The 20665-nt window shown below is 47.5% G+C and overlaps 2 protein-coding genes across 2 annotated transcripts; both read right to left on the reverse strand.

The window, feature by feature from the left end:
• Window positions 1–1725: 1725 nt before the first annotated feature.
• On the reverse strand, window positions 1726–5696 carry LOC109146997 (protein IQ-DOMAIN 14-like). The gene is made up of 4 exons (XM_019294645.1): window positions 5088–5696; window positions 3187–3387; window positions 2780–2857; window positions 1726–2697 (listed from the first exon to the last, which is right to left on the reverse strand). The coding sequence occupies exons 1-4, from the start codon at window positions 5532–5534 to the stop codon at window positions 1945–1947; spliced, it is 1479 nt and encodes a 492-aa protein (XP_019150190.1). The 5' UTR covers window positions 5535–5696; the 3' UTR covers window positions 1726–1944.
• An 11284-nt stretch (window positions 5697–16980) lies between these two features.
• LOC109146988 lies at window positions 16981–19536 on the reverse strand. The gene is made up of 2 exons (XM_019294635.1): window positions 18188–19536; window positions 16981–18079 (listed from the first exon to the last, which is right to left on the reverse strand). Exons 1-2 carry the CDS (start codon window positions 19534–19536, stop codon window positions 16981–16983), a joined length of 2448 nt encoding a protein of 815 aa, XP_019150180.1.
• Between the last annotated feature and the right edge of the window lie 1129 nt (window positions 19537–20665).

Genomic DNA, 20665 nt, shown 5'->3' on the forward strand with positions numbered 1-20665 from the left:
AAATTATGGGAATAATACAACAGAAATCCACACTTAGCTGTTGTGCAAATTTTACTGTGCGTGCGTCATTTATATAAACATTCAACTGCACTGAAGGTAGCTGATAATCCAGAATCCATGGCCAAATTGAAGGAAGAAGTAACAAGAAGCTTGGGCGTTAATGTGCGTGAGTTTCTGTTCTGCTTCCTTCTGAGCTCGTAATTCTGAAATACGCACGCACATTAAACACAAATCTCACGCACATTAAACACAATACTCAGGCACATTAAGTACAAAACTCACGCATATTAACATGACGCACATTAAGTACAAATCTCAAGCACATTGAGTACAAATTTCACGCACATTAAGTATAAACCTCACGCACATTAATCCACCGCACATCCACACGGGAAGCAACAAATGCACCTGATCCCTTTCATATATATATATATATATATATATATATATATATATATATATATATATATATATATATATATATATATATATATATATATAATCGCACTCAGGTGCGAATGCTTTGCCCAGGAGCGAAATAGGAATGGTTTCTGTCTGTCCACGTGTCCAGATCTAATGGATGAGAAACACTAATTTTTTTAGAAAGCGCAGTGACGCTTTCGTAAATAATTGAACATCAAAGTGCAAGTAAAATGTATTACAAGTGCATGTAAAATGTATTATAGGTGCAAGTAAAAATTTAAACTGAGCATCAATACTAAGTGCACCTATAGTTATAAGTAGTTGCACCTATAGTTCTAAGTAGTTGCACACATAGTTATAAGTAGTTGCACCTAGGTGGATGAATGTTTGCGGGTGATTTTCAGGTGTATTACTACCCGCTGAACTCAGATTAATGAATGTTAACAAGGCAAAATTACATGCACTTATAGGTGAAAGTAGGTGCACCTATAGTTATAAGTAGTTGCACCTATAGTTATAAATAGTTGCACCTATAGTTATAAGCACACCCATGTGCATGAATGTTTGCGGGAAGTGAATGCTAACAAGGCAAAATTACATGCACTTATAGGTGAAAGTAGGTGCACTTGTAAGTGATTTTACTTGCACTTCGATGTTCAATTATTTACGAAAATGCAACCGCGTTTTTTTAAGCTATTAGATCTGGACACGTGTCGCGCGCAGATTCGTTCGCATATTCCTTCCTGGGCACTTATTCGCACCTGAGTGCATCCCTATATATATATATATATATATATATATATATATATATATATATATATATATATATATATCAATTATTATATCAAATGGTTGTAATGATTAACTAAATTTAATATTAAATAATAAATTTGAAATCGAGGTTCAAATCTTTGTTCATGCAAAAAGAAATTTTTGTCTACCCTTAGGGCTGCGCTTGCGTGTTGCATAAACACGATAAGTGCAAGCCCATAATATAAATAAAAAGATATAGTCTAACCACCCTAACACGTGACACACTCAATGTGTGTGTGCACGACCTTTCTTGCGCACCGACTAGCTTTGGTTATTTTTTAAATATTCAGTGAGTCCACAAAAAATCGCATCTTCTACAAGAACTTTCTTTTACTTTCTCTATCCGCTACTTTACAAAAATCTTTAAAAAAAACTTGCAAAAATTCACTATTAGAGATACTCTAACATGTGAACTTAACCCTATTGCCATCTCTAGAATAGAATCATGAATTCATGATATGACAGATACTCCATAGTCCATATAAACAATTTCAGCAAACAAAACATTTCAAATTGCATATAGAATGGTAGTACCTGGGGAAGTGGAAGAGATCATATTCTTTCATATTACAATTAACCTTACATAGAGTTTTTAGTGATCCCCAGGACTCAAAAAGGGAAGGGCCTAAACTGGGACAATGGACATTTGGAACTACACTTTTAAGTTAGCATTGGCAAAAAAACAGAGGTCATAATGCATTCTGCAGTCTAATATCTATGCCAGAGGCCACCACTGAAACCAACTTGATCTCTAATAACAGGCATTCCGAAACTGTCCAATCGACCCGAGCCAGGATACGCTTTACTGGTAAAGTTGGCCTGTAATGACGAGCCCCTTTGTGAGTTTGTTCTCAGCTCGCCATATCCATGGATTGAGTAGCGCTTCGTTGAGCTCGACCTTTCATACTGAGGCCTTTGTTTTGGGGCACTGAGGGACCGCATCTTAGCCTTTGCTGACTCAGTGTAAGACATGTAGTTTGGATGGTCCGAGTAGCCACTCAGGCAACTTCTCGCGTCACTCTTGGATGGGGTAAACGGTCCTACCCTTGAACTACCGCCTTTTGATGAAGCCGAGTAGAATTGAGGGCTATTGTCAGCAGTGCAGAAGCAGCTTTCGTTGATCTGTTGACCAAAGTTCTGAGGGCTCAAGGATTGCGCCTCGCAGTAAGATGGGCTATGAACAATTTGGTGAGCTGTGGAGTCCTTTGATGTAGCTAGGCTGTAACTATATTGGTCAGAGTTTAAGCTGAGATGAGAACTGTGAAAGAGGTTTCTGTGTTTGGGTAGAAAGACGGGCTTCCCTGTGTCGATTTCAAGAATCTTGTCGCTCTTCCCATCATCAATGGGGCCGGATCTCGAAGACCCTTGGTGTTCCCAGGACCAAGCATCCATCCTGTAGTCCATTCGGTTTGAACGCACTTTTTCCTGGTCGCCAATTACTCTCCTCTTTGAAAGATTCCTCTGTATTATCGAGGCTACACGTTTAGCATGGCACAATTATATTAACTAACACCCCATATATAGAAAATGTCAAAGGAAATACCTTGAGCATGATAGTATCATCATTCTGTCCGCTCCTCATATGAATGACTTGCTCAAATTTCTCGGGAGTAGGAGGGCCCTACACACCATCGGTTTACATTTTGTCAGCAAAAACATAAATGAGCTAACTACTCGGTTTTCTACAGCTTAAAGGGAATCAAAGAATAAAGGCCAAACCCAAGACATGGAAACAGCTAATATATGTTTAGCAAAAACATGAATTGCAGCCATCTAGAATCTCAGATCAAAATAGACGGTGGACCCTATTCACATGTTGCTTTAAGTAAAAGGTCTGCATTACTTTTGATGGATGATTAAAGAAATAAACTTTAACCTGGAAGAGTAAACTTTATAAAAAGAATCAGATGCAAAGTTGAATAATCGAAGAGAGACTGAAATTTCACTTACAGGATGCTGAAATTGAACAGATTTGGTGCTCGAATGCGGTGATTCAGAAATCTTGGGCAATCCCGACCTAGCTCTTGATTGGGCTCTTACTAGCGCCTGCAAGCCTCGAAGCATATCGGCAGTATGCTTCCTTACAAGGTAACCTTTAACCAGTGCCTGAAGCCTCACTAGCGCCTTCAATGCTCGTAAAGCTCTCCTCGACTTCAAATTACCCAACATAGTTAAGTTCATCAGTAAACCATTAGTGATTGTTACAATAATTTGTAAAAAATTAAACACTTATGTACTGCCAAAAATCAAAATATCAGATTCTAGTGGTGAGGCTTTGCACAGAAAAGCATAAAAATTTGAAAAGTCATGGCGCCACAAAGACTTTAATTTCAGTACACCATAAAGTCTTCTAAAGTGAAAGGCTGCCATTCCCAAAGACTAAGACATCCCATTGGGCAGTCCTATAAAGAAAAGAAGAGACGAAAAGTATATCTATTGAAATATGACAAAAGACGATAAACTTAGGAACCTTTTTCATCCCGGAACCTCAGGCATCGCCATCTCCTCTTAAAAGATGTAATTGCAGGAAGATACAAAAGTGCTTTTGGCGCCATTATACACACAAAGAAATGACCCTCATCTTAACATAAAGTTGTGGGGACCTTGTGGGTTATGTTCTGTAAGAAGATAACCCTACTTGTGTTCCTTCTCCTTTAGAAATTCAGTGGTCCACAGTAGCATTTGAACTCTAGTGTCCTAAGTAAAGACTGAGCAAACACAAGTACACAACCCAACCAAAACCTAGTGTCCCAAGACCACATAGACCAAAACCTGGTACCTAACTACTGGTTTATGGGGTAACTAAGCAATTATCAAACCAAATTACCAAAATGGCAAAACCATCATCAACAATCACAACCAAGACAAGGATAACCCTCACAAGTTTGAATCCTTGCCCCTTGGTTTGAGCCAGTTAGCTATGAATAATCTAAACTGGTTTATTTCCCTACGTCCTTTGCCAACTAGGATAACAATGCGGGATTTAACTACAACCAAAAGGGTTGTGGGGAACACAAAATAGTTGTATGCATCACCAAATCATAATCCAAAACACAACAACTCTTGTCAAGTAATCCCAAGAAGGCCAACACAACAAACAACATTCTTCAAAGACAGATGGGATTAAAAATTCATCAAGACAATTATTTCCTTTCCCAGTCTTGGTCCTAGTAAACTAAACTAATCTTCCCTTTTCCCTTTCCTACCAGGCTACCTCCATTATTTAACATTTTGTCAGCCTTGCAAGCTAGCCACGAGCCAGCCATAACAACCAAAGATCACTTACTTGAATAGAGGTCTGGATTCAGTATCTGCATAGTAAACCACAGTACCAAGTAGCCATTACTATATACGTGTAAGACTATCATCATACACAGTACCCCTCCCTCGTTGGGAGCCAAGCTGGAATTGTACGACCACCTTAAAAGCTGTGCAAATGAAAAATTAAAAACCAATGCCGTCTATGATGCTCTAAAATGCAACCAATCTGGCAAAGCCCACATTATCTATCAACCATCAACCATACCCATAAATTTCTACTTATTCTCCAAAATAATAAATAAATAAATTTCGACTTAAAGATTTACAGCTCTACGCGTTTTCGCCATTAAAGTTTATAACAAAAATTTTAAAGATTACATCTGACAATGAAATTAATCTGAATTTAACCGATTCAGATTTTTTGTTTGATGTTAGCTGAACTGGTATAGCTGTCATTAATAAGATTTTTACTAGCTTCTTCGCAGGGGTGAAAAGACTTTTCTGCCCTCAGGTGGAAATGGGTTTATACATAGTTCATGAGAGAGAGTAAGCGTGTTGTTAATTATGTGAAGTGTAGGGGTAAAAGTTACCAGATAGGCTCGGAAGTGAGATTGAATCTTAACGGCCGCGAGTTCTTCGCGAATCCCGTAACCTCCGGCGTTCCGGTTAATGCACGCCGTTGAATTCACCGTGGAGCCACACCACGCGGCGGCGGAGGTGGACCTGCCACTACTCGTCAGCTGCACCACCGCCGCGGCGGCCTGAGCCGCGGCAATAGCTGCCTCGGCCACTTTCGCCGTCGCGGCCGCCACCGCCACGGCATGCTTGCTCGGATCAACGGCGTCTCCGGTCCCGTCTTGCCGCTCCGTGGAAGCGCCGCGCTGGGACTTGTCGAGGCTGTCCTTCTCTCTGTTGGATTTGACGAAGCTCCATCGCCTCTTCGGCGGTTTCGTGCTCGGGTTTTGGTTTGGATTAGCGGGACACTCGGGTTTCTTCAGGCCAAGTAGCCCCCGGAACCACTTCCCGGCTTTCACCATTCTATTGCTGATTCACAGGGAGCAGTTGCGCTGCGCCAGCGGTGGTGGTTGAGAGAATTTCCGGCGGCAGGCGGGTGGGTGAAAAGACGAGGAGTGAGAGAGTGAGAAGTGAATACTGAACAGTTGAGAGATGACGAGAGAGAGATATCATACATGTATCTGTGCGTGTATATATATATATATATATATATATATATATATATATGCGTGTATAATAAGCCTGAAGCTGAAGCCGAACTGGGTTTGTGGGGTGGGGTGGGGTGGGGTGGGTGGGTGGAGTACGGGGTGAGGTTATTGTGGGAAAACATCGAAGTCAAAGAACATGTACTTCGGAATTTTGTATTGGCAAAATTATGCCCGTATCCAACTCACTTTTTTATTTCAAGGTTGAAAGTTAGAAACTTGAAAGCATGATTCATACGTGAATTATACATTTACTTCCATTTTTACTCCCTATAATAATGTAACATGCTTTAATTATACTTAAGGGATCATAATTTTTATCTAGGGTATGTTTGGTTTATTGATTTACCCATCAGGAATAAGAATTAAAATCATATTTAAAGTTTGTTTGGCAATCGGCGGTTAGCGGTAGCAATTATATTAGCGGTTAACAAATAACGAATTGTGTTAGTGAATTTGACCAACGATTTGTAAAAATATTGGTAGGGAATATCCCGACCGACATAAGCTTTACCCCGACCGACATATCTTTGTTCTTCTCTCTTCGTTTTGCAGGTGACAGGTCGGGCTTCATGTGAAGAACCCGGTCGGGGTCCGACCGGGAGTTGCCCGAGCAGTAGTGTCGATCACCGAGCGGTAGCCCTTTGGCGAGAGAGCTGACAAAGGACACGTGGCAGCTTTTTACGACGACAGATAGGGCACCCGGGAGGGTGACACGTGGTGGCTACGTGGAGAACATGCCGAACGACCGGATTCTTATCCCCGGCACAGCGGCTATAAATACCCACAGTAGCTACAGTGTAGAGGACTTTTGGACGATCGATAGGTTGTTACTAGAGAATTCCGACCGCAGTCAGTCGGCACTCAGAGCAACCAAGTAGATTGTACTTAGGGCATTTACCGTGATCAATAAAGATTTTTACTTGCTTTAATTGGTCTCGGGTTTATTTTATATTGCTTACGTAGAATTAGCAGTATCATTTTGCGCCGTCTATGGGGACCCGTGCGAGAAAGCAACGTCTTGACGAGCACCCGGTCTCTTTGCAATCATGTATCCGTGGGCTTACAACAACTTCGCCGACGACCAGGCGGATGCAGCGAGTTCATCTGAGCACCATGCCACCCAACAGCAAGGTCAGACGGTGGATCTGAATCTTAATCTCTCACCACCGCATCCGTCTAACACATACCCGGTTGCCCAACAGCCGGTGAACTACATTCAACCGGGATACCCAACACCCGGTCAGCCGTATCAGCAACAGCCGGTGATGTATCCCGGCCAATATCCATACCAGGTCCCACCTTCGCCGTACGGGTATTGGCCTGGCCAACCGATGTACTACACTCCCCCGGTTGGGTATCCACCATATACGCCTGCTTACACGGCTCCAGCCGCCGCCCCTCCAGTTTACCCGACCGCACAGGTAGAGCCGCAGCGTCAGTCCGTTTCCCGGGCTTGACGCTCGGCTCGTTCGCGGTTGGGGTCGGGGGGTGCTGATGCGATGGAGGCACCAGGGCAGGCCCAGCAAGCGGCCGAGGTTCCCGTCCAAGCAGAGGACCCCGAAGAAGTTGCCCGAGCGGCAGCTTTTGATCGTCTTCGACCGGAGATGCGTCAGCGTTTGGGACCCCAAGACCCGAACCGCCAGCAAGAAGACGTACAGATGCAGGAGGCCAGCCAGGAGGCTTCATCCGGGTATAGCGGGTCGAGATCTCACCGACGGCGACGCGCTCGGGATACAACCCAAGCTGCCCAAGCCGCCGAGCTCAATGAAACCCGAGGATTGCTCTACAACCTCCAGGCGGAGTTTGCGCAATTCAGAAACGCACACCCTGCAACACCCCCGGTCGACCAACCGACCCTACACCAGACGCCTTTCACAACGGCGGTGATGGCTCAGCCTTACCCGCTTGATTTAAAGGTCTCTGGAGAGAAAAGTTATGATGGCCGGACAGACCCCGAGGCTCACGTTAACGACTTCTACAGCAATATGACGTTGAAGGGCGTGTCAGACGCCGTAATGTGCAGGGCTTTTTATTCCACGCTTACCGGTCGGGCGGCGGAATGGTTCCGAACTTTGCAGCCGGGTTCGATCGACAAGTTTGACACCTTGGCGATCAAGTTCGTGAGGAAGTTCATTACTTCCAAAGTGGTGAGGAAGCCCTATATGTATCTGGAGAAGGCCAAGCAACTTGAAGGCGAGAGCTTGACCGACTTCCTCATCAAATGGAAGGCGGCGGTCGGGGAGGTCGAGCCCATGGATGATGCGATCGCCACCCACATGCTACACATCTCTCTCCGGGCGGGGTATTTATATCAAGATTTCATTTTACATCCCCCGGCCACTTATGAGGAGGCCCTTCGAAGGGTCACAGATTATGCTAATGCTGGCGAGGAGAACGCCGTAAAGCGCTCGCAGGAGGTCGGGTCTTCGTCCCGCAAACCGGCCGGCCCGGCGGAACACCGATCGGGTGATGACCATCCCCGATCCCGCACCAGGCCTGGCGAATTTATGCCCTTGAACCGATCCGCAGCGGAGGCCATGCAGTATGCCCAGTCCTGCAATCTCATCAAACTCCCCCACCCCGATCGAGACGGCCCCGACAAGAGTAAGCATTGCGCTTACCACCGATGCGCTGGGCATGACACTGAAGAGTGTACCCACTTGCGCCAACTATTAGAGGACTTTCTCAATCTTGGGAAGTTGGACAAGTGTGTGGGGAGGAGAGAAGACCCCAAGAGGAACACCGATCGGAGAGATCAGCGGCGCTCCCATCACCGCTCCGATCGGTCAGGTCAGGACCGAAGAGATGATCGTCGCGATGACCGACGGGACCCTGACCCTCCATCTAGCAGCCGACCAGCAGGAAAGCCGACCATCCACGTTATTTTCGGTGGATTGGAAGACGCTTCCCGGCCGCGGAGTAATTGCCCGGTCGCCATAGTGGATTCCGGGAGACCAGGAAGAGGCAAAAGATGGAGCCCATAACCTTCACCCTGGAAGATCAACCCAGCAGCGGCGACCACGGCATGGAGGCGCTCGTGGTCACGATTGATGTGAAAGGGACGGATGTCCAGAGGGTTATGGTCGACACTGGCAGCAGTGTGAATGTCCTTTATTTGGACGTGTTTGAGAAGCTTGGACTAGATAGGAAGGAGCTGACTCCGGTCGGTGTACCACTGTTTGGCTTTACCGGGGCTCTTATTTACCCCGAGGGAAAAATAACGCTCCCAGTTGAGATCGACACATCTCCGAAGTCGATCAAGACGGAGCTAGAATTTGTTGTGGTCAATCTCCATTGCGTCCACAACATTATCTTGGGCCGACCCGCCATTATGAAGATCGGTGGGATAATTTCAATGCCCCACCTGTGCATGAAATTCCCCACCCCCAATGGGGTCGGTGTAGTCCGCGGCGACGTCCAATCCGCCCGGAAGTGTTACACCCGAGCGGTCAACAGACGCGACTCCGGTTCGTCTTCTCGGGTAAACACCATAGCCAAAGAAGAGGCTAAAGATCGGAAGGAACAGCCTGAGCCTTCCGAGGAGATAGAAGAAGTTCCCCTATCCGAGGACCGACCGGATAAGAAGATTAAGATTGGTCGGGCCCTCACCCCCGAGCTCCGAGCGGAAATTTTGGCCATACTCCGGGAGTACGCCGATATCTTTGCTTGGGGGCCCGAAGACATGCCCGGGATCGACCGATCGGTTATTTGTCATAAGCTAGCCGTCGATCCCACAGCAAAGCCGGTCGTGCAAAAAACCCGGCACCTTTCTTCCGATCGCCGCGAGTTTGTTAGAGAAGAAGTCAAGAAGATGGCGGCGATCGAGCACATCCGACTAGTGATCTATCCCGAGTGGGTGGCTAATATTGTCCTTGTTCCTAAGCCCCCAGCTTGGAGGATGTGCATTGATTTTACCGACCTCAACAAGGCCTGTCCGCTCGACCCGTATCCTCTACCGAGTATCCACCAGATGGTCAACGAGACGGCCGGGGCCGAGTTAATGAGTTTCATGGATGCATTTAAGGGTTATCATAAAATCATGATGCACCATGAAGATGAGAGCAAGACAGCCTTCGTGACCCCGGACGGGCTGTATTGCTACCGGGTAATGCCGTTCGGTCTCCGAAACGCGGGAGCAACCTATCAGAGAATGGTCAATATGCTTTTTGCCGATCTGTTGGGCCGAACGATGGAAGCTTACATTGATGATATGCTGGTCAAGAGTCGGGACCGATCCGACCACACTCGGGATCTCCGGGAATGCTTCTAGATCATGAGGAAGTACCAGTTGCGGCTGAACCCGACCAAGTGTACGTTTGCGGTTCAGACCGGCAAGTTCCTCGGTTATATGATGACTAAGAGAGGAATTGAGCCCAACCCGGCCAAAGTGAAAGCGATTCTGGACATGCAACCACCTTCTACCGTTCGGGAAGTCCAACAATTGATCGGTCGGTTGGCAGCCCTTAGCCGATTCCTCTCCAAGTTAGCCGAGCGCGCTTTACCTTTCTTCAAGGTATTGCGGAAGGTTAATGGATTCGTCTGGGACGAAGAATGCCGAGCGGCTTTTGATGAGCTGAAGGAGTATCTCATGTCACCAATCGTGCTCTCAAAGCCCGAGCTCGGAGAAGAGTTAGACGTATACCTCGCCGTCTCCGATCGTGCAGTAAGCGCAGTATTGTGCCGAACCGATCCGGAAGGGGTCCAGCGACCGGTGTACTATGTAAGCCACGCGCTACATGGTCCTGAGCTCCGGTACTCCCTGTTAGAGAAGGTCGTCTACGCCTTATACATCGCCGCGAAGAAGTTGGCTCCCTACTTCCAGGGTCGAGCAATTCGCGTGTTAACCGATCAGCTGATCGGGCCAGTCCTCCGAACTGCTTCATCGTCTGGTCGCCTAGTCAAGTGGGCGTTGATGTTGACCCAGTACGCGATCGAATACCGACCGAGACCAGCTATCAAGGGTCAAGCCTTGGCTGATTTCTTGGTCGAGTGCACCGCCCGTGATACCCGACCCCCCGAGGTTGCGGATCCCGAGGCTGAGTGGTGGTCGTTAGCTACTGACGGGTTGAGTAGCAAGAAAGGAGCAGGAGGAGGAGTGGTGGTTACGAGCCCGGAAGGATTCAAAGTCTATTTTGCTCTCATGTATCAATTCCATCCGACCAATAATGAAGCCGAGTACGAAGCCTTTGTTAATGGCTTACAGTGCGCTCGGGACTTGGGGGCTGAATACATTTGGGCTCAAACAGATTCCGCGCTCGTGGTCGAGCAGGTTCTCGGAGATTATGAAGTCAATGGAGAGCGTCTGCAGTTATACCGAGACCTAGCCATTGAGAAGCTTGCTCAGTTCCGGGGTTATACCGTCCGGCACATACCCCGATTGGATAATGCCGACGCGGACATCTTGTCAAAGTTGGCTCAAGACGCCCCGGAGCATATGTCGAAGATAGCACGAATTTTGGTTATCCCGAGACATAGCATCCATCGCCTACCGGTCAATCCAATCCAACCGGTAGAAGACAATTGGATCACCGATCTAAAGGAGTTCCTCGAGCACGGTCGACTCCCAGACGACCCACAGCGTGCTCGAAAGGCTAAGCTTAGAGCCCCAAGGTTCCAAGTCTTAGACGGTCGTCTCTACAGGCGATCGTACGGAGGACCTCTTATGCGTTGCTTGACCGCATTTGAGGCCGATCTGGTCATGAAGGAATTGCATTCGGGAATTTGTTCTTCACATCAAGGAGGGCGATCGTTAGCCCGTCGTATCATGCTGATCGGGTACTATTGGCCGTCCCTCTAGCTAGACTGTGAAAAGTTAGCTCGGGATAGACATCTTGGGCCCCTTCCCTCAGCTCTCCGGTAGGAGAAAGTTCGTGATTGTCGCCATCGATTACTTTTCCAAATGGATCGAAGCCGAGCCCTTAGCCACGATCACTTCTCAGCAGTGTGCTCGGTTCCTTTGGCGCAATGTGATTTCCCGCTTTGGCGTGCCCGTGCATCTCATTAGCGACAACGGCCGCCAATTTGTAAGCCAATATTTTCAAAATTTCTTGGCCACGATCGGGACGACCCACGTCCGGTCGTCGGTGGCTTACCCGCAGGGAAACGGACAAGTGGAGAACGTTAACCGGACGATTTTGGAAGGTCTAAAAAAGAAGCTACACTCGGCTGGTCGTAGTTGGGTCGATGAGTTGCCATATGTGTTGTGGACTTATCGGACGACCCCGAGGGAAGCTACTTTGGAGACCCCTTTCGCCCTGGTTTATGGAGCAGAAGCCCGACTCCCGATCGAGGCTTGGATCCCGACCGATCGAGAGAGAACCTACAATGCGGAGGAGAACGAACATGCGATGGTCGTGGATCTCGACGGGGTCGAGGAAAAAAGAGAGCTAGTCGCTCGGCGTATGGCCGAGTATCAGAAGCGGGTCAAGAGTTTGAAGGATGTTCGGGTCAACCCTCGTTATTTTCAGGTGGGAGATTACGTTTTACGACGGAGGGAGGCCAGTCAACCTTTGGAGGGCGGAAAGCTAGCTCAAAATTGGGAAGGGCCGTACATCATCAGTGCTATTATACGGCCGGGTACATACCGACTGGAGACGACAACCGGTCGGATAATCGAGGGGACTTGGAATTCCGAGCACCTCGTTATGTTTAGGCACTAGCCTATCTTTTGTAATCTTTGGACGGGGTGGGGGCTCGACCTGCGAGTTAGTCCCGGTCGTCATTTGTAATTAAATTTATTATTGTAAATACTAGTTAACCGCCTGCGAGCGAGAAGGTTTAATGTATATACGATCGGTGATTGCTCGACCGCTTGCATGCGGCAGCCCGGTCGGTTATTTTCTATACCTTTAGTGCATGCAGATCAAGTTACATCGACCGAGCGAGTTTATCGACCGGTCAAATACGCTCCTCTTCGGCGGACATTCGGGTCACGCCATTTGATCGGGGAAGCCAGGAGCGTTCAGCATAATTCCCCTATCTATTCAACTCCTTTCCACTATCGCACTCACTCGTGCCTCGAGAGCACAATAGTGTGGGGGCTGGGAAGGAAGTGTCTGTAGGCCCGTTGCTCGGGAAAGACCCGACCGTGGGGGCTTACTTATTTTCAAAATTTCGTCAAGGCCAGGAGATCGGGTAAACCTGATCAGGTCCGTCGTTCGGAGATATCCGGAACGTAGAGGCTTACCTACTTTCAAAATTTCGACAAGGTCTGAGGATCGGGTAAACTCGGTCGGTTAGGCCAATATGATGTCGAAATCTTGGAGGCACGACCGGGCTAAAAGGATGTAAGGTCGAGCATCTACGATCGGCTACGATCGGTGTGCGCACGTTGAAAACAAAGATATAAAGTAAAAAACGAACGACACAAGTTGAAACATAAAAGAGATTTATTAATCAAAAAACGTGCCCGGTACAACTCGGGACCGGGCTCCCGATTGGCATCACTTACACAAGGAAGCAGAATTTAAACCTATCATACTTCTTCGTGGTCTCAGCATCGCCCTTCTTCGGCAGTCCCTCTCCGCTCGGGGCGGCCCCAGCTCCGCTCGCCTTGGTCCGATCCTTCGGATCAAAAGGTGCTGGCCCCGGGTCGGCTACGTCGTCGGGGAGTGTAGTTAAGACCAACTGGAGATCATCCCCTTCAAGGGCTTGCTCCATAATCTTCTTCGTCTGGTCGCGCATTTTTCGTTGACCGGCTTTGTACGCCCACCGGCCAAACGTCCACACCAGTTTCTCCCCAACCTCCGTACCCCGAATGGACTGGAGAAAACGAGTGCCCGATTCGGTGTCCTGGAAAAGATGCTGGGCGAGCTTGTCCGGGTCATTCTGACGAGCCCTTAATTCGGCTGCTTCCCCGATCGCCTGCTGGGCGACCTGCTCTGAGAGATCCCGCTCGGCCTTAACCTTTTTGAGCTCGGCCTCCAGGTCCCGGATCTCCTGTAATCGCCGGTTGGCGACTTTCTTCAAGGCCTCAGCTTCGTTGGCCTGTAATGCCCGTTGTTGAAGGAATTGGGCCGCTCGGGAGATCTGCAGTGCATGAAAACAATCAAGTTAGCCGAGTGGAGTTACTTGCACAAAGTTTAAAAGGAAGGGAACGGGTTTACCTCAGCTAGGTCGTAGCCGATCTTCTCGGCTACCTGGCTCGGGGACAGCTTCGTGAGGTCCTCTTTGGCCGGGCCAGTGTTGCCAATCCGGGCAAGAATCGAAGACCCGCCCTTGCTGCCCCCGCCTGAAGGCGTCGGGCTGTGTTGCTCGCGGCGCCGTTTTAGGGCCCCGGTCTCGGAGACGCTCTTCTCCGTCGTCTTCTCCTTGCCCTTCCCGACCGCCACTCGGGTGACTAGGACCTCCGAGGCGTCCACCACGTAGCCTTCAGCCGTGGTGACGGTCGATGCCCCTATGGGTCGGGCAACAGGAATCTCTTTTTCCCCGGCCGGCTTGGCCTGGGCCTTCTTCTTGCCAAGGGAAATCTTGGCCACCGGGCGTAGAGGAACATCCTCGTCTCCAAAGCCGGCCATCACTGCAAAACAAAAACGAAGTGGGTTAGGTCGAGTTAAAAGCATGATCGGGATGTTAAGGGTCGGAGAAAGGGAAGCCTTAAACCTTTACCCTTCCTTTTGCCCCGGGCGGGCATCCGTGCAATTGTTACACCCGCCGGCTCGGGTTTGTATTTCTCGGTCAGATTGTAGACCGGCTCGGGCAGCTGAGCCGCTTCGTAGCACTCGGGCGATTTGAAGATGCGATATTCATAAATCTCGCTCGAGATCTTGGTCACAGCATCTATGAGGGCCTGGGTCTCGATTGGGATGACTTGCTTTCGAAAGCGTTGACTCCAGACCCTCTCGACCGGGAGGATCCACGGATCGTACTTTACAGAAAAGATCTGGTTCTACCACCCCCGGTTGTTCCCGGGCAGCCCCTCAATCGAGCATTTATCCGCTCGGGACTGGGTCATCAAAAATCCACCCCCGTACGCGGCCGCCAGCACCTTCACTTAGTAGACGAAGTTGAAGAGCTCCATGGTGCAGGCTAAGTTGTGCCGATTGCAGATCTGGGGGAAACACGCGATCATACGGTGCGCGTTCGGGCAAATCTGTCCGGGCATAACCTGGTAGTAGCCCAGGAATGCGGTGAGGAGGCTGAGAAGGGGAACGTGATCGGGGCCATTAACGAATCGTAATGCATCCCGATCCACTTCCCCTGATGCCACTCGATGATATTCCCGAGCTGCCTGCTGGTGTCGAACTCGACCCGACCAGCGAGAGTTGCCGCGATTCTGCTTGCTTCTCCTTTTGTCAGCAACCTCGTCTGGCCTTCGACGCTCTCGCTGTTGAGGAATTCAAACCCGTTCCCGCTCGACGATGCCGGCCCGGCCGGGTCTTCCTCATCCGCTTCGGTTTCGTTTGCCCGATGTCCTTCCTCGGGCTCGACCTGAGGGTAATCCCCTATTACCCTCGTAGGCGTTTCCCTAACGCCTTCGTCCGGGGAGTTTCATCCGCTCGGGGACGTTTCGTCGCTCCCCGACCTGCTGGAGCTCGACCCCGATGTCCCCGACGAGCTCGATGACCCTTTTGGCTCGGGGGCTCGGTTGGGTATGTGTTGTGGTCGTTGCTCGACCTCTGGAGAGTAGGACATGATGTCCACCTCCTCGCTGTTCTGCTCGATCGTGTTGTCGTAGTCTGCGACTGAAGCGTTCTGGCTATCCGAATCCGACATGTTTTCTACCTAAAGGTCGGTCGGGGTTAGTACAGGGTTCGGGAAGTTAGTTCGAAGTTAGTTCTATCCTATTCCTACGCAAAGTTAAAAGCAAAGTAAAAGCTAAAGAATAGAGAGTTTACTGATTGGAGAAACTTGGCTGAAGTTGATAGGTAAGTTGCTCGGTTGATCTGCTGAGTAACTCGCTCGGGACTCTTAGAGGGTGCCGATTGGATCAGAAGATTGAGGAAAGTTCATTTGAAGGCCTCAAGGGCCTATTTATAGGAGAGCATTTGGGCGAGAAACCAATCCACTTGCGTGACACGACCAGCGCTGATTCCGAGGCGACCGTTGCAGTCGCAGAGGCCGGCAGTAGCCGACACGTGGCGAGGGAAGGAATGACAGCTGGCCAGTCGGTTTGATGGCTGACGTTTGGGCTTCTTCATCCCGTCCCGTTTTTTCCCGGACGGTCAAAAAGGCCCGGGCTGGGGGGCTTTTGGTAGGGAATATCTCGACCGACATAAGCTTTACCCCGACCGACATATCTTTGTTCTTCTCTCTTCGTTTTGCAGGTGACAGGTCGGGCTTCATGTGAAGAACCCGGTCGGGGTCCGACCGGGAGTTGCCCGAGCAGTAGTGTCGACCACCGAGCGGTAGCCCTTTGGCGAGAGAGCTGACAAAGGACACGTGGCAGCTCTTTACGACGACAGATAGGGCACCCGGGAGGGTGACACGTGGTGGCTACGTGGAGAACATGCCGAATGACCGGATTCTTATCCCCGGCACAGCGGCTATAAATACCCACAGTAGCTACAGTGTAGAGGACTTTTGGACGATCGATAGGTTGTTACTAGAGAATCCCGACCGCGGTCAGTCGGCACTCAGAGCAACCAAGTAGATTGTACTTAGGGCCTTTACCGTGATCAATAAAGATTTTTACTTGCTTTAATTGGTCTCGGGTTTATTTTATATTGCTTACGTAGAATTAGCAGTATCAAATATGTTTGATAAAATTAGGGGGTGTGTGGGGCCCTTAGGGTTGGGGTTCACCCTTTTGGAAGAATGTTTGATAAAATTAACTGTTTAGATTAGCGGTTAATATGTAAAATGACAAAAAGATTATGCATATAATAATAATAATAATAATAATAATAATAATAAACAATAATAATTAAAAAAAACAAACAAACAAACAAACTGATGTGGGATCAAATGATCCCACATCAAAATATTAACTAAAAGGGGAGTTCAGCGCTCCCTAATTTAATCCAACCTATCTGATTCCCACATTGGATGGGCAGAAAAAAAAAAAAAAAAAAAAAAAAAAAAAAAAACCTCTAGCTTCCTTTTTTTTTTTTTTTGACAACCAAAGCTTCAACATTTTATTAAACCAAAGAGTCAATACAAGAAGGAATAGAATCAACCCAAACATTAGGACCAGTAGACGAACTATTAGCTCTAGCCATGGCATGAGCTAACCGATTCTCTGATCTAGGAATAAAAGTGATGGACACTACTTCAAAGTGTCGTTTGAGAGAGCGACATTGACTAATTACACACCCTAAACTTAATAGTCCAAAGCCATGCCATTAATTGCATTACAAACAGTTTGGCAATCCGAGAAGACCGCCACCTTTGTCATCCTTCGATCATAAGCCCAAGATAGTGCTTCCTTGATGGCAATTGCCTCCGCCAAGTTTACATCGTTTAAGCACCGCACCGGCCCATTCTTGGCAGCCACGACATTGCCCAACTTATCCATAATCACCACTCCAAAGCTAGCAAAATCCCTTTCTACGAACACTGCAGCATCTGTATAAATTGCGAAGCCATCCTCTTGAACCAAAGACAGATGATTAGCGATCACATTGAGTCCACCGTTCCTAATTTGTGAAGCTGCAGTACTACGTGAGCAGTCCATATCACTCCAGTCATTCAATAACCTCTGCACCTCATGATAAACAGCCGAGCAACTCCAAGGCTTTTGGTTCCAGACCACGTTGTTCCTCTCCCTCCAGATGCACCACATGGTGGCCACACATCGTAACAGCACATGCAACTCATAAGTTACCAATCTGGAGAAAAACCAACTACTGAAATCCTCCTCAGAGCTAGGCAACTGGACAGCCGGCATATCATCCCATAACCTGGAAACCTGAACACAATCACACATAACATGCTTTAAGGACTCCACCTGTTGATGGCATAAAGGACATAAACCAACCACACTCAGATGTCGATCAGCTAGGGCCTTCATTGTTGGTAATATACCATGTAAGCATCTCCATAGAAAGTTTCGGATATTGGGAGGAATTTTTAAACTCCAAATAACAGCCCACTCGTTATAATTATTTTCACCATATATTTCTTCAGTCAGTAGTCGGTAACCCTGCCTAACTGTATACATGCCTCGCAAATCCCCTCGCCAACACCACTGATCCTCAAATTGTGTTGCCAGGGGGATCTTCTTAATAAGCTCTACATCACGTGCTTCAAACAGATTATGTAATAATGCTACATCCCAATCTTGAGTTTCCTGTTTTATGAGTTCAATGACCTTCATATTAGCACTGCCTGCATGCATCTCAGAGCTTATGAAAGGGTCCTCATTACACGGTAGCCATGGGTGGTTCCATACCAGTATTGAGGCTCCATTTCCAATGCGTCTATAACACCCACGCTTAACACACCCTGGCCAGCCAAGATCGATCGCCAACAATAGCTAGGATTTGCACCCAACCCTGCCGACAAAAAAATCTGAATTTAGGAAATACCTTGCTTTGTATAAGCGAGCCACCAAAGAATTAGGATTCGTTAAAAGACGCCATCCTTGCTTGGCTAGTAAAGCCAGATTAAAGCTACTCAGCTTTTTAAAACCCATACCACCACAAGATTTCGGATAGCACATACGTCCCCAGGACATCCACCTTATGCCACCACCATTCCTGCTTTTCACTCCCCACCAAAACTTGTTCATGTTTCGCTCAAGTCTTTCACAAAAGGTAGTCGGTAAGAAATAAATACTCATCGTGTATGTAGGGAGTGCTTGGGCGACACTCTTTAATAGAACTTCTTTCCCAGCTCTAGATAGAATCTTTTTATTCCACCCCCCAACACGTTGTGCCAACTTTGCCTCAATAAAAGAGAAGACCTCTTTTTTATTTCGACCAATGCCCACCGGTAACCCAAGATATTTCCCAATGTTGTTAGAGTAAGGCACGTTAAAAACTCCCGCTACTTGTTCCTTACAGTCCTCTGTCGTGTTTTTGCTGAAAATAGCACACGACTTAGTGTAGTTCACCACCTGCCCAGAGGCCAACTCATAGTGGCTGAGACAATTTTTCACAAAAGTAGCTTCCAAAACAGTAGCCTTAAAAAATAACAAAGAGTCATCTGCGAAAAACAAGTGGGAAATTCGCGGCGCACCTCTGGCTACTATGCATGGTGATATTTCATTTCTTTGGACTGCCCTCGTTAACAAATAGGACAGACCTTCCGCACACAAAATGAACAAATAAGGAGATAAGGGATCACATTGCCTCAATCCACATGAAGGAAGAATATACTCAGATAAGTTCCCGTTTATTCCGACCTTATACCGAACCGTAGTGACACACCGGAGAATAATGTCTATCCATTTACTATCAAAACCCAGCCATGTCATCATTGCATGAAGAAATGACCACTCCATTTTGTCGTACGCCTTTGCCATGTCAAGTTTTAGGGCACACCAACCATCCCGGCCTTGCCGCTTACGGTTTAAAAAATGGATTACTTCTGACGCTACAAGTACATTATCCGTAATAAGACGACCCGACAAGAACGCACTTTGAGCGGGAGATATAATCCTTTCCAGCACCATTTTCAGCCTATTAGCAAGCATCTTGGAAATAATCTTATAGAGAACATTACATAGAGCTATAGGGCGGAGCTCGCTCATAGATACGAGAGAGGTTTTTTTGGGAATCAAAGTGATTATGGCATCGTTCATCCCATCTGAAAAATGATTACCTTCAATACAATCTATGATGAACCGCGAGACATCAACCCCAATTTCCTTCCAAAAATGCTGAAAAAAAGCCGGAGAGAAACCATCCGGACCCGGAGATTTGTCTGGGGCCATGCTAAAGAGTGCTTCCTTCACTTCTTCATACGAGAAAGGCCGTAGATAAATTGTGTAGAACATCATCTCCAGTTACTCCCTTTGCGGTAAACACATCTGTGTAGTAACGCTTAGCCAATAACAATAAATTAGGGCCTTCAATCCACTGTCCACTTTCATCTTGCAACTTCATTATCATATTTTTTCTCTTTTGGGATGAAGCATAAACATGGTAAAAATTAGTGTTTCGGTCTACTCTATCCAGCCAGAATTGTTTCGCACGTTGACGCCAGTAGGCATTCAACTGGTCGTTCAACTCACTTAACCGTCCATCAATGTTACGTACTGCGCTTAAAGAAGTTGCATCACGTCTATCTTGGAGAGCATTAAGTTGTTCTTGGAGTGAAGCAATTTCCTTCTCAAGTTTCTTAACCAGATTGCCTCCCCAACCTTTCAATGAAGATCCACAGTAATCAAGTCTTACTGGAATAATTTCTCCGGCAGTAGTATTCCATGCGCTTATAACCACCTCCTTACATCCCGCCTCTTGTAGCCAAGCATTTTCAAAAAGAAAAGATCTTCGTTGACGCGCAACTAGTGGCTCGTCAAGTTCAATATACAGAGCCGAATGATCAGAATTCATCACCTCTTTATTATAGACCGTCACTTGAGGAAACATGCTGCACCAGTCTGCCCCGGCAACAGCCCTATCCAAACGTTCTTCCACCGAATGATCAGTACCTTTTCCATGCTCCCAAGTGAACTTCCGGCCTCTCATCCCCAAATCAAAAAGCTCGCAATCATCTAAAGCTTGATTGAATCCATTGATTAAAGCAGTGGGGTGAGGGTGATGTCCCCGTTTTTCCGTTGGGCTGGCAATGTCGTTAAAGTCACCAATAACTAACCACGACAGCTGTGATTTCTGGTAAGGGACCGCAGCAAATTCCACGACTGTTGGCGACACTACCTATCCGAAAAGCTATAAAAACACGTTAATCTCCAAGGGTCACTGCCAGGCAGCTGCACCTGAACATCAATGTGATTATCTGAAAAGCTGATCAGACTGGCTACCCCTCTATCACGCCAGAAAAGAGCCAAAGAGCCAAACCACCTCTAAGACCACCTCCATCTACATAAAAAAGACCCTCAT

This window comes from Ipomoea nil, unplaced genomic scaffold (assembly GCF_001879475.1).
Source record: "Ipomoea nil cultivar Tokyo-kokei standard unplaced genomic scaffold, Asagao_1.1 scaffold1956, whole genome shotgun sequence".
NCBI classification, from domain to species: domain Eukaryota; kingdom Viridiplantae; phylum Streptophyta; class Magnoliopsida; order Solanales; family Convolvulaceae; genus Ipomoea; species Ipomoea nil.